Source organism: Thalassophryne amazonica, chromosome 10, assembly GCF_902500255.1.
Source record: "Thalassophryne amazonica chromosome 10, fThaAma1.1, whole genome shotgun sequence".
In the NCBI taxonomy this organism is placed as follows: Eukaryota; Metazoa; Chordata; class Actinopteri; order Batrachoidiformes; family Batrachoididae; genus Thalassophryne; species Thalassophryne amazonica.
The window spans coordinates 69,163,599-69,178,119 of NC_047112.1; the positions used below are offsets into that span (position 1 = coordinate 69,163,599).

General features: G+C 39.5%; 1 protein-coding gene across 2 annotated transcripts in view; it reads right to left on the minus strand.

The window, feature by feature from the left end:
• crlf1b (cytokine receptor-like factor 1b) overlaps positions 1 to 14,204 on the minus strand; it is a 39,874-nt gene extending 25,670 nt beyond the window's left edge. For both annotated transcript variants that reach the window (XM_034180211.1, XM_034180212.1), the window contains exons 1-3: positions 14,055 to 14,204; positions 4,248 to 4,526; positions 41 to 170 (exon numbers count right to left, since the gene is read on the minus strand). In XM_034180211.1, the coding sequence (XP_034036102.1) occupies positions 41 to 170; positions 4,248 to 4,526; positions 14,055 to 14,145 (500 nt within the window). In that variant the 5' untranslated portion in view covers positions 14,146 to 14,204. The remainder of the gene's footprint in view (positions 1 to 40; positions 171 to 4,247; positions 4,527 to 14,054) is intronic.
• Between the last annotated feature and the right edge of the window lie 317 nt (positions 14,205 to 14,521).

Here is a 14,521-nt window from a genome sequence, read left to right on the forward strand (position 1 = left end):
TGCTGGGCGAGGAGAGCTGCAGTGGGTTTGGAGATCTGACCTCAGTTTGTACTTGAGGGTGTATTTGGTGCGGATGAAGGTCTCACCAGCACCTCCTGGGCTCCACTTGCAGCTCAGGTCCTTGGTGTTACGCGACCAACATGTTAAGTTAACTGGCTTTTCTGGAGGCACTGATGGAAACACAATTTGAAATTGAACAAAAAAAGTTCAACAAAATAAGCTACATTCAATGGCGTGTCATTTTAAAGCGACAGTGTGTAGGATAAAGTGCCATCTAGTGGTGAGGTTGCAGATTGCGTTATGCCATCACCAGCCGTTATATTGTATCCCTTCAATTTTTCATTTCTTTAGCGACAGCCGTTCATGCTCCCTCACCTTCTCTTGTAATAAAATGAAGGATCATAAATAATGATCCTTCATTTCACAAAACTGAGTGATCTTGGACCTGGGGAGCAACTGCTGACTCCTCTTTTTTATTCAGTCTTCCAGCCGCACTACAACATGTGACAGATGGAGTAAGTATTTCCGTTTTGGTTCACGGTATCAACGGGACAGACTCGGTGTAAATATATGAAAACACACTGATTTGTAATGAACAGATGGTTATGAATATATTCCAATTCTGTTTAATAAACACCCTAAATTTGACACATTGCAGCTTTAATTTAGAGTTTTCCAAAAACCAAAGCCTAAGTGCAGTTTGTCATTTGCTAACATCTGTCCAGTGTGAGCATCGAGAGTAGCTCAGACTGGATAAAATATTATTAGTGCGTGACATAAAGACAGCGTGTTTAAAAAGCCTCTGAAGTACGGTGGGAAATGAAAAAGTTCACAGCACATGTTGGGTGATTAAAGTCTCATAAATGTCTTGGTGTAAAGGCTGGAATGGCTGTTTGGTCCAAAAGAGGCCCCAGTCAGTCATTTATGTGCTTCATGAGTTGAGACAAAGCTGCCAAACTGTTCCTACCAGAGGAGCAAGAACCGTTAGGACGGGATAATCCCAACGTGCAAACATCTGAGGCACCTCAGTGTTTCTGTATAAATGTGGTTGTTGATGTTGTGTCTTCATTAGTTTGTCAGGAAAAGACCAAATTTGAAATTTAGTAATTAAAAAGAAATAAGTTGGTGAAAATCCCTCAGAGAGCACAGTGATGCTGCAGCCAAAGTTCAGAGTATCAGCATGTGGAGACAATGTTACACAGGCTTTAAAACGGTCAACTTTACAAAACAATAAAACAACTGAAATCATTTCCATGAAAGTAACCCTGTTCCACTATTTGACCTTTACCTCTGACCTTGATTGGTGACTGGTCCCAACATCTCATCACTTCTTCCCTGCTATCGTCCCAGTGTGCACAAACAAATGAATCAAAATCTGATTCAGTGTTCTCATGTAAATATTGATACACAGAGACCGAGCCAATCACATGAAAGAACACAAATTATTATGGGAGAAGATATTTAAACATGAGGCCCGTGTTAAAGATGATAGATTTGGATGAGCCTGGAGGTATCAGGCCACAGTGATACCTCAGAAAGCAAAAGGGGCAATAGTTCATTAGTATTAATTAGTTCCATGGGATTGTATCTGTAAAAACACATGAAATAAAGTAATGAAATAAACAGTTTCTTTTTTTCATTTAATATTATTTAACATTTGTTTTAGATGCGTTTCCATGAATGTTTATTTGATTAATTTACTAATTTACTACTGCGTTATGTGTAATATCTGAAAATATGTAGTGCAAATGTTTATAAGGTGTTCTTGAAATGTTAAAAAAAACAATAAACAGCCCAAAAAGAATAAAAAAAAAGGGGGTTGGACTCTTGAACAGGGAAACTGACACAACTGAAACAAGCTCACTTCACTGCTTGTCTCCTTTCTATTGTAAATTATCATTACAGATTGTGAATTATTTAATCACCAAATGTGGGGTGACTGCGGAGCGGGGGGTGTCTTTTGTGACATATATATATATATATATATATATATATATATATATATATATATATATATATATATATATATATATATATATATATATATATTTATTTTTTATTTTTTATTTTTTTGTGACATCTCACTGTGCACAGTCTTACTGTTTTTGCATGTTGCATCACAAAAGACACCCCCCGCTCCGCAGTCACCCCACATTTGGTGATAACGTCACAGATTAATTGACTCTTGGTGATGCCATGATGCATGGGATGGGATGGTAGTTGTCTTAGCAGTTATCACTGTTGACTAACAGTTAGAAGGATCACTTCCTGTCTGGTCCTCTCTGTGTGCAGTTTGCATGTTCTTCCCGTGTTCATGTGGGTGCCAGTTTCCTCCCACTTTCACAGACATGCAGGTTTGGTGAACTGGTGACTTTAAATTGACCGTGTGTATGTGACCCTGTGACAGACTGGCGTCCTGTCCAGAGTGAACCTGCCTCTTGCCCAGTGACTGCTGGACTATGTTCCAGCTCTTACTCATCCCTTAATTGGAATAAGTGGGTACAGAAAAGGAATCCATGTATGTATAAATGTGTGCAGTTTCTATGTGAGAAATGTATCAATTGTAATCAATTTACCAAATAATCCTAAATTATAACATGCCACCTTCGAAGTTTAAAATTTAACTTTTATTAAAATTGGCTTTTTGAAACATTTCTAATCTACAAAGACTTTTTTATATATATAAATTAGTGATACGCACATATTCTTTATGCTGAAAATCTTTTTAAGCATTATTAGACAATACCATAAACCTATTAACTATAGCTTTATTTTGAAATAATTTAAATGACATAAAAGTATTATTGTCGGGGTTTGAGTTTTGTTTGTTTTTCTGTTTTATTTGATCTGTGGGTCATTTTTGCATTTCTTTGGTTTTGGTATGTTTATTCTCTTGCTGGGTTTTTCTGCTTGGGTCTGTCTGTCTCTGCTTCTCTTGGTTCTTGGTGATGGGTGTTTTTCTCTCTCTCTCTCTGGCCACGCCCTTGTTCTGGTGCTTTCCATACACACTTGTTCCTGATTTGCTGATTACCACCTGGGGTTATATAAGCTCACTGGGTGTGTTTATTGTGTCTTCCTTCCAGCTCTGTTCCTGTGTTCTTTGTCCTGCCTGCCTTCTTGTGTGTTCCTGACCTTGACCTCGCCGTTTGCCTGATGTTTTTTGTGCTGCTGCTTATCTTTGACTGCTTATTCGTGTACCGACCTCTGCTATCCCTCTCAGTAAAGCCTTCTAAAAACCAGAGCTGTTTGTTTGAGCTGTGCATTTGTGTCCTGCAATTGCTGACCATCCAGCCTGATAATTATTTACTTAAAATTTTTATTATAACTCACAGTTGTATAAAGAAAAAATGTTTATTTTGCAATTAAATATAGGAAAACTGAAAAGTGCAAACGAGTAAAAAAAATGATAATGGATCAGTGGAAATGCTTTTAAAAGCTCATGAGATAATTTTTTACAGTGTGCTGATTCTTGACTGTAACTCTCTTTATTAAATATTGTAAAATGCAGCATATGAAGCTACTAATTTAATATCTGCTGTATGTAGCTATTTCAGATGCATTCTACTATAATACAAATGTCATTGTTGTTATTATGTAGTCATATATTTTGTACAGCACCTGCAAATCAATTGTCACAAAGTGCTTCACAAATATCCAGCCACTGATAATAACTGAGGTTTGTGTGATAAAGTAGAGTCGTGGGTCCCACCGCACGGCACGACGCACTTTACAAATTCAAGACATTACAAACAATAAAACACACAAATAGATGCAGGATACAACATGAAAATGAAATGATAAAATTTAAAGTATTACATTGTTTGATTGTACATGATTATAACCCCTAAAAGGAATAAAATAATTTAAGATATTAATTGTATAACTAGTTGTAACTAAGAAAGAATATAACGTATGTTTTAAGTCTCAATTAAAAAAATGCGCATGACAAGAAAAGGGATCGACGCCTGCTGACTTCTTGTTCAACTTTCACCTCAGAGGGTTTTAAAATGTTCAATCAGTTCTGTGAGATAAAAAAAGGCACGATAATGTTCAGTCTTTAAATGTTAATAAAATCTTCAAATCTGAGCTCAGATGCCCAAGAAGTGACCTCAGGGACACAGGAGGTCTTTACACACAGGTGTGTGTGTGTGTGTGTGTGTGTGTGTGTGTGTGTGTGTGTGTGTGTGTGTGTGTGTGTGTGTGTGTGTGTGTGCGTGTGTGTGTGTGTGTGTGTGTGTGTCACTCACTGCCTACATAAAGACAAGATCCAGCCAGCACGTGGCCGTCGGCGCTGTGGCACACCAGGTTGTCTCCGGACTGCTGCCGGGAGCCGTTGAGGTGGTGCAGGGTGACCCTGAGGACGTTGGGGCTCACCACGTTGTACCCGCTGATGGCCAGACGCTTCCCATTAAGGGTCCAGTAGAGTGTGCTGGCGTGGAGGCCGAGCTCAGGGCTCAACGTGCATGTGGCTGCCAGACTGGAGCCGATACGCAGGACGGGATCCTGTGGAAAGATCACTGCCACCTCTGTGTGGGAAAGAAGAACAAAGGCACATGTCAAACTCCGCTGAAGACCAGCAGGACCTTTGTTCCTCTTCTTTACATCAAGTCAAGCTTCACTTTTAATGATGATGAAATGTGTTTACAGACATTTGAACCCAAACGCAACTTAGAACAGTCCTGGAATACAAGGAGCTGCCATGCAAAGTTCTGAGCCCAGCTCTGGACAAAGACAAGCTTTTGTTTAATACTGCTTCTCCTCACAGACGGGAGAATTCAGGCATTGGTTCACTGACCCTCCAGTTCATGGATAGTCCAGCCCAACCCACCAGGAAGCGAGTGTGCGTCAACTGGACCTGCAAATACTTCTTCTGGTCATCATCACTGCAGCTATAGATGACTCTTCAGTGAAATAACTCACTGTAGAATCTGTCAGTAACATGCAGACTTCAAAACCCTGGTTTCTAACTTGGCATCAGGAAATCTCTGAGTCACCGGCGATCACATAGGGGTGTTGCAAGATTTTTCTTTGCTCTGATGTTAAAATTCAAGTACACACATTACATAGAGACATAATATCTCACTAAGAATGCTGTTTTCTTTGGATGAAGCAAAGAACAAAAAAGGCAGACGGAGTAATTAAAGTTATGTATGTGTTATAGATTTTTTTTTTGACAAAAACATACATGGGTATGAATCACTTTCATTCTTTTGTGGTGTTGTGCGTGTGCATGTATGAGGGTTAGGAGTGGCCGATGCAGAGGTACAGAGCTTCCAGAAAGTATTCACAGCACTTCACTTTTCCCACACTTTGTTATGTTACAGCCTTACTCCAAAATGGATGAAATTCATATTTTTCCTCAAAATTCTACTCACAACACCCCATAATGACAACATGGCTTTTTTTTTTTTTTTGCAAATTTATTAAAAATAAAAGACTAAGGAATTGCATGCACGTAAGTATTCACAGCCTTTGCTCAATACTTTGTTGATGCACCTTTGGCAGCAATTACAGTCTCAAGTCTTCTTGAATATGATGCCACAACCTTGGTGCACCTATCTTTGGGCAGTTTGGCCCATTTCTTCTTGCAGCACCTCTCACGCTCCATCAGACTGGATGGGTAGCGTCAGTACACAGCCATTTTCAGATCTCTCCAGAGATGTTCAATTGGATTCAGGTCTGGGCTCTGGCTGGGCCACTCAAGAACATTCACAGAGTTGTCCTGAAGTCACTCCTTTGATATCTTGGCTGTGTGCTTAGGGTCATTGTCTCTTTCCTTCTACCACACAGGCCTGATTGGTGGTTTGCTGCAGAGATGGTTGTCCTTCTGAAGGGTTTTCCTCTCTCCACAGAGGAAAGCTGGAGCTCTGACAGAGTGATCATCATGGGTTCTTGGTCACCTGCCTGACTAAAGTCCTCCCCCGATCACTCAGTTTAGATGGGCGGCCAGCTCTAGGAAGAGTCCTGATGGATCTGAACTTCTTCCATTTACGGATGATGGAGGCCACTGTGCTCATTGAAACCTTCAAAGCAGCAGAAATGTTTCTGTTCCCTTCCCCATATTTGTGCCTCCAGACAATCCTGTCTCTGAGGTCTACAGACAATTCCTTTGACTTCATGCTTGGTTTGTGCTCTGATTGTCAACTGTGGGACCTTATATGTAGACAGGTGTGTGTCTTTCCAAATCATGTCCAATCAACTGAATTTACCCCAGGTGGACTCCAGTTAAACTGTAGAAACATCTCAAGGATGATCAGTGGAAACAGGAGGCACCTGAGCTCAATTTTGATCTTCATGGCAAAGGCTGTGAATACTTATGTACATGTGATTTCTTAGGGTTTTTTTTATTTTTAATAAATTCGCAAAAATAAAAAAAAACTTCACATTGTCATTATGGGGTACTGTGAGTAGAATTTAAAGGGGGAAAAAGAATTTCATCCTTCCTGGAATAAGTTGGTAACATAACAAAATGTGGAAAAAGTGAAGTGCTGTGAATACTTTCTGGATGCTTTGTTCCATTGTCTCCATTGGTGTGATAGTGTTCCATGATGGCTTGCACAATACTGACAGAAATACGCCAATGAGAACCTCTGCCAGGACAGAAATTTTTTTTATATGGTGCCAAAACTAAACCTGAATACAATAAATAACTAATGGCACCATGAGTTTGCAAAAATCAATCATTTTGGAGCATCTGCAGCTCAGATCATCGTAACAGCTCTGAGGCTGTGATGATCAAAGCTGTTCATTTTCTGTTCTGCTGACCATCACACACGGGTCAAAACACCTGTTAAAAACTTTTTATTATAGATGCACCTGTCTATAAAGTGATTTTCAGATGAAAACATAACAGTAACGGAAATATTGTTATTTAGTGATTCTGTTGTGTGAACCAGTGGACCTTTGCATCGTATGCTTGTTTAATATGGAAATAACATTAATTAGCCACAGATTTTTTTTAATGTAAAACTGTAAAAATCTTTGATTTGTGAGGTTTTCATTGTCGGGGTGCACATAACTGGTACTCATTATGCTTGTGTGTGCTAAACACCATTGATGCACAGCAGAGGAAACACCTTTCCTCCAATCTGTCATTGCTTTCCTCTTATGAAGTGCTTCCCTCGTGTTTTCTGCTATGCATAATTTATTTTTAGCATGCACAAGCACCATGAGTACCAGTTACGTGCACCCTGTTTATTATTATTGTTAGTCGCACGATGTGTCCCACCAGACCGCCTTCAATATTTTGTCAATTTAAAGTTTGCTTAATTTTTGTGCAAGTTATAAATAATCACTCTGTACAGATTAAAATCATCGTAAGCAGTGTTTCTATGTGGCGAACGTCCCATCCGGGAAATCTTACACCAATTCATATGAAACATTATGTGCATTACACGATGGCGCCATGCGATCGCTCCGTGCCAGCCTCTGCTATACTCCGGAGGACACGCACACGCAAACATAAACGGCTTGGGAAGTGGATGAAGGTCACACACAACACTACCTTGGTAAAAAAAAACAAAACAAAAAAAATATTCTCTAATTCCAGGTATTTGCGGGCCGGTCTGAGTCAGCCAAAGGGCCAGATGTGGCTCGCGGGCCGTAAAATGCCCAAGTGTGGTCTAAATGCAGGTGCAGCGTGGGCTGACCTGATGCACAAATATGGATCTGTGCACTTTGGCTTTTATGTTACTACAACCCCTGGCAAAAATGATGGAATCACCGGCCTCGGAGGATGTTCATTCAGTTGTTTAATTTTGTAGAAAAAAAGCAGATCACAGACATGACACAAAACTAAAGTAATTTCAAATGGCAACTTTCTGGCTTTAAGAAACACTATAAGAAATCAAGAAAAAAAGATTGTGGCAGTCAGTAACGGTTACTTTTTTAGACCAAGCAGAGGAAAAAAATATGGAATCACTCAGTTCTGAGGAAAAAATTATGGAATCACCCTGTAAATTTTCATCCCCAAAACTAACACCTGCATCATATCAGATCTGCTCGTTAGTCTACATCTAAAAAGGAGTGAACACACCTTGGAGAGCTGTTGCACCAAGTGGACTGACATGAATCATGGTTCCAACACGAGAGATGTCAATTGAAACAAAGGAGAGGATTATCAAACTCTTAAAAGAGAGTAAATCATCACGCAATGTTGCAAAAGATGTTGGTTGTTCACAGTCAGCTGTGTCTAAACTCTGGACCAAATACAAACAACATGGGAAGGTTGTTAAAGGCAAACATACTGGTAGACCAAGGAAGACATCAAAGCGTCAAGACAGAAAACTTAAAGCAATATGTCTCAAAAATCAAAAAATGTACAACAAAACAAATGAGGAACGAATGGGAGGAAACTGGAGTCAACGTCTGTGACCGAACTGTAAGAAACCGCCTAAAGGAAATGGGATTTACATACAGAAAAGCTAAACGAAAGGCATCATTAACACCTAAACAGAAAAAAACAAGGTTACAATGGGCTAAGGAAAAGCAATTGTGGACTGTGGATGACTGGATAAAAGTCATATTCAGTGATGAATCTCGAATCTGCATTGGGCAAGGTGATGATGCTGGAACTTTTGTTTGGTGCCTTTCCAATGAGATTTATAAAGATGACTGCCTGAAGAGAACATGTAAATTTCCACAGTCATTGATGATATGGGGCTGCATGTCAGGTAAAGGCACTGGGGAGATGGCTGTCATTACATCATCAATAAATGCACAAGTTTATGTTGATATTTTGGACAATTGAAAGGATGTTTGTGTTGGGAAAGTGTAGGAACACGGACCCACAACAGGGGGCGCAAATGAACGGACAATGGAGTAAGTCAAAATAACAACGCTTTACTGTTGTGAATGTGCACAACGAATACAACCAATTACAGAAATGGACAACAGTCAATACACAAAAGTGTCGTGTGGGCAGGCTCGAAGATAGGAGACGCCTCTCCAAGGTAAGACCGGAACCACACGGCTTCCTCCGCCACAGGACCCCGGGAATACTGGAGCCGCCAAGTCCCGAACTCCCAGGTGGCCACTGCCTCCGCGTGTCGGACCTGGTACTGCTGGCGAGGGAAAAAGAACAGTTAGATGGGGGCGCGTTTGCACCCAGAACTCCGAACGGCAGGAAAGGTACCTCCACCTCTCGTTGGAACAGTAATCCAATAAACTAGCTCAGTCAAGAATATGTACTCTGTATGCTTCGATAAGTTACCTCTCCGGTAGAAACGATATCTCGGCGATGAGGTGGAGATGCCGTCCTGCTGATATACCCCAGTGATAATTGCCGTCAGCTGTCTCAGGTGATGGGTGACAGCTGTTACCGAGGCTGCTCCTGTGGGGCGGCGGCGCCCTCTGGTGCCTGGAGCCCGCACTCCAGGCAGGGCGCCCTCTGGTGGTGGTGGGCCAGCAGTACCTCCTCTTCAGCGGCCCACACAACAGTTTGGGGATGATGAAATCATTTTTCAAGATGATAATGCATCTTGCCATAGAGCAAAAACTGCAAAAACATTCCTTGCAAAAAGACACATAGGGTCAATGTCATAGCATAGGGTCAATGTCAATGAGCAGATCTGATTTGATGCAGGTGTTAATTTGGGGGATGAAAATTTACAGGGTGATTCCATAATTTTTTCCTCAGATTTGAGTGATTCCATATTTTTTTCCTCTGCTTGGTCTAAAAAAGTAACCGTTACTGACTGCCACAATCTTTTTTTCTTGATTTCTTATAGTGTTTCTTAAAGCCAGAAAGTTGCCATTTGAAATGACTTTAGTTTTGTGTCATGTCTGTCATCTGCTTTTTTTCTACAAAATTAAACAACTGAATGAACATCCTCTGAGGCTGGTGATTCCATAATTTTGCCAGGGGTTGTAGTTTGGAAGAAACAAGTAAGCAAACAAATTCCATTTTTTTCCCAAAGGTTTCAAACAGAAGGATGCAGGCTGCAGCTGCAGTGTGCTTTTAGTCTGCACACACTGACTCCTCCTCAGCAGCAGGAAAGAGGAACAGAAGCAACTCACTGAAATAAAACAGATGTTATTTTTAACAGAATTGATTTTTGAACATTTTGAATCGATTTTGAATCATTAAGCATAAGAATCATGATTCTGGCAAATCATTTTTTTTTCAAGGCTCCTAATTTTTAATTATTATAATTTGTAAGAGGCCCCAGGCTCGGGGCTGGAGTTGGCCCTGGTGTTATTGCTCTATTGTCTGTGACTGATAAATGATCAATGAAAGAAAATTATGAATTTCAGCTGTTTTCATTATATCACAACTGTTTTAATCAAACTGGCTTTAAATGAATGAAATTACGATGCTCCTCTTTTTTTTTCCACATCGATTTTTTAATGCTGCATTTTTATCACCTCTATTTTTGTCCTTTAATTTGTGTTGCTTCCAGCCCTCAGAGTAAAACAGTCTGAGGTGTTTCTGGGATTTAATGCCTTCATTACTGCAGCATCAGTGTACTGATTTGTTGTGCCGTGTAATTAACCACTATGACTAAATATTATTCATTTCAATAATTTAAACTTGACGATGCCACAATATATGGCTGACATTTCTCAGACATGCACAGCTTTTTTGACATTTTTATTTATTTTGAGATGTTTTATAACCAGGCTGTGGTGTAGAAACATCCAACTCTGAAGTCCAGATACTTAGAAATTAAACTAAAATGCAGAGTGTTACGTCTACATCTGAGTTTTTTGTTGAGCTTCTCAATTCACAGACTTATTTTTTTTAATAATTCAATAATTTTAATAATAATTCAATAATTTCAATAATTTAAAGCTGATGATGCCACAATATATGGCTGACATTTCTCAGACATGCACAGCTTTTTTTGACATTTTTATTTATCTTGAGATGTTTTATAACCAGGCTGTGGTGTAGAAACATCAAACTCTGAAGTCCAGATACTTAGAAATTAAACTAAAATGCAGAGTGTTACGTCTACATCTGAGTTTTTTGTTGAGATTCTCAATTCACACTTATTTTTTTTTTTTTTGTTTTTTCTAATAATATGGTACAAAGCAATCCAAAACACAATGTTTTAAACATTATACAAAGCATAGCTCCAAGCTGTGGCTGTGATTCTCTCCATTATTTCTGCTGAATCTACTTTGAGATTTCCATTCTCCAGAAAAGCCACATTTTAAGATAACTTAAATAAAATCCACTCTTTAAAATACCAAAGGACTATGAGCAACTCCTGTGAACACTAGGAATACTAGTGTTGATGCTTGACATTACTGTTCTGTCACAGATTCAAATTTAACTCTGAAAAACAGTTTTCCAATGTGTGCGCATAAGAAACTGTTGTTAGAGCCACACACCTTACACGGGAACATACACTACAGCACAAAACACAACAGGAACCAGATTAAAAAATCCCTCATCATAAAAACAGTAAATAAAATAACTTTTTTTTTTTTGCACAAGGTCAAAACTGGCCACCAACTTTTGTAATTTTTTTCTGTCAACATGTTCAGTATAATCTTCAGAATAACTGCAATGTATTTTGTTCATGGGTAATTTACAACCCATGTGCACATGCACATGCTTCATACTTCATAGCACAGCAAGAAGGTCGTGGGGTCGCCTCCCACCTGGAACCTTTCTGTGTGGAGTTTGCATGTTCAGCTTCCTCCCACTTCCAAAGACATGCAGGTGACGGTAAACTGAGTGTAGGTGTGTGTGAATGAGTTTGTCCGTCTGTTTGTGACCCTGGGGTGGGGGTACACACCTCCTCACTGCTGAGACAGACGCCGGCTCCCCGTAACCCTTTACTGGAGTAAGCGGGTATATATATGTGTGTGTGTGTGTGTGTGTGTGTGTGTGCTTTAGTTAATCATATATAATGTTATTATGAGGTGACCAAAGAAATTCCTGAAGGACACAAAGTTTGGACTAAACAGCAGTAAAATATGTCGATTAAGACATGAAATGAATCGTGATTGAATCCACAGAGCGGATCTAAAAGGCTGTTACAGGTTTGACATCCTGTTTATGTTTCAGGTTTTTGCCAAACTTTCACCGTTTAACTCAGAATGACTTGAAAATTAAAAAGCAAACAGAATACATTTCTAGCACCGAGAACAATACATAAGAGTTGCAGAATGAATTTAAAGTGCAACATTTGCACAAAGATCACGAGAACAAATGTCTTTGGACTCTGCACAACGAGACGCTGAGCAGCACTTCTTTAATGACCCGCTGCCGAACTGGATTTATGACGCCTCAGCGGGATCCGTCAGAAAGGTCACCGTGGTCTGTTGATAAAAACCCTCCAATGATTTTCCACATCAGGGCTCCTTGCAGATTTGTTTTAAACATTTTGCCCTTCTGATTGGTGCCCGTGAGAAAGCCCGCGGGCCCTGTGAGCATCAGCAGCGTGCCATTGCTTCTCCTGCAGAGATACGAGGCCTCGTGCCTTGAGTTTTATTAGCTGGGCTCCAGCTGGCAGTTGGACGAGCTTTAGAACAAAAGCACGGTTTCCAGCCTCATGTGGACAAAAACTACAAAGAGACGTGTCCTAAGTGAGGACTGACCTTTGAACCAGAGTGTCTCCTACAGCAGCTGCCCTCAATGAGCTCTCAGAGGTAATGATTCACTGCACAGTTTGCATTTCCTCCATCCACTGTCTATCAAACCGGCTCCATCCGTGAGTCTGGTCTGCTTGAGGTTTCTTCCTCAGGGGGAATTTTTTTCCTTCCCACTGTCCTCTGTGTTCTTGCTCTCAGGGTTGGTAAGATTAGACCTTACTTGTGCATTGCACCCGAGGCAGCTTTGTCGTGATTTGGTGTTATATAAATTAAATTCAATTAAATCCTAATACTTTTTACTCTTTATTTTACTTTGATTTTTATCTGTTTTATTCCCTGTTGTAATTTTATTGTTATTTTTAATTCATTTATTTACGATCAGGGGTAACTTGGTGCCCATTTTTAATTATGTACAGCACTTTGGTCAACTACTGTCGTTTTAAATGTGCTTTAGAAATAAAGGTTGAGTTGAGTTGAGGTTATTAGTTCTTATTCTGGTCCAGTACAAAGAAAAACACACACACACACACACACACACACACACACACACACACACACACACACACACACACACACACACACACACACACACACACACACACACACACACACACACACACACACACACACACACACACACACAGAGAGTTAATTTAAGTATTTAGAAAAACAATTAAGTAACAATTTACTAAATGTGCTGCTAAATATTTAGATGAACATTTAACTAAATAATTACACACGTGTCTAAACAACATTTTATTAAATGCTAAATAACTTTTTACAAATCAGTAGCTAAATATTTAGCTTGATGCAATTAAATATTTAGCTATTGATTTTAAATATGTAGCAAAAATGGTGAAACAGGTTATTCAGCATTTACTAAAAAATTCTAATGAAATATTTAACTAATTAAAGGTTGTTTTTTAAAAGCTACTTTAAATTAAAAACATAGTATCTGTGTTACCTTCATTTTTTAAAGTTGACTCAATTTGAAGTAACTTTCACACTCATTCACCTTGTCTTTAGAAATTCAGTCAACTTAAAATTTTAAGACAGACACTAACTCTTTTAAGTTAAAACAACAAAAAAAAGGTCTTTCTGGTGTGTTCAGTTTAAAACCCATGCACACATGCACCCTTTTAAACTCAAATGACAAACAAGAACTTGTGTTGTATAAAAATGTTTTAGTAAGAAACATTACGGTTATCAATCTAAGTACTGTGAAAAAGTGAGAGAAAAGCATTTATAGTGATGAATCTGAAACACAGTTTAAATGTGTTTGTAAGCTGCACTTAAAATGCACATGTCAGGATCAAAGTCCCCTTTGACTTATTCTAACTATGAGTCAGTTCTCTGGTTGCAGTTAAAGGAAATCCAAAACTGTTTCCACATCAGGACTCTGCAGAGAGACGCAGCAGCACCAGAACAACTGTGTGAAGTGGGTTTGTCCAAAGGAGTCACAGCTGGAACCACAGGAACAGATCTGCTGGTCAAAGTTTGGTACTTACGCGAGGAGCACATCAGCAGGAGGTTTGGAAGCAGGAGGCAGACAGAGATGAAGGAGGACATGGTGAGGAGCTGCAGTGCCTCCTCTGCCATCAGACTGACTGCAGGAGCTCTGCTTGGTGCTGCAGGTCGGTTCTGTCGCTCCTCCCCTGCACAGACCTCTCTGTCCCTGTGTGGATGAAGAAATCACAGCCAAGTACCGTTACATCATTTTATCAGTCATGACAGGCTGACTCCATACAGCAGTTTCAGATATGACAGCTTTTGTGTTTGACATGTTAATAAAATAAAACCAATCGAACCTTGGATGAGCTTATTTTTAATCATTTTTAAATATGAAATTCATAATATGAGACGGACCCTTAACTTGGAAAAAGTAGGTTTAGAAAGGGATGGATAAATAATTTGACACAGATTCCAGATCCATCCAGCAAGTGGCAGTGTTCAGCATGTGTTATCTTCTTTTTCA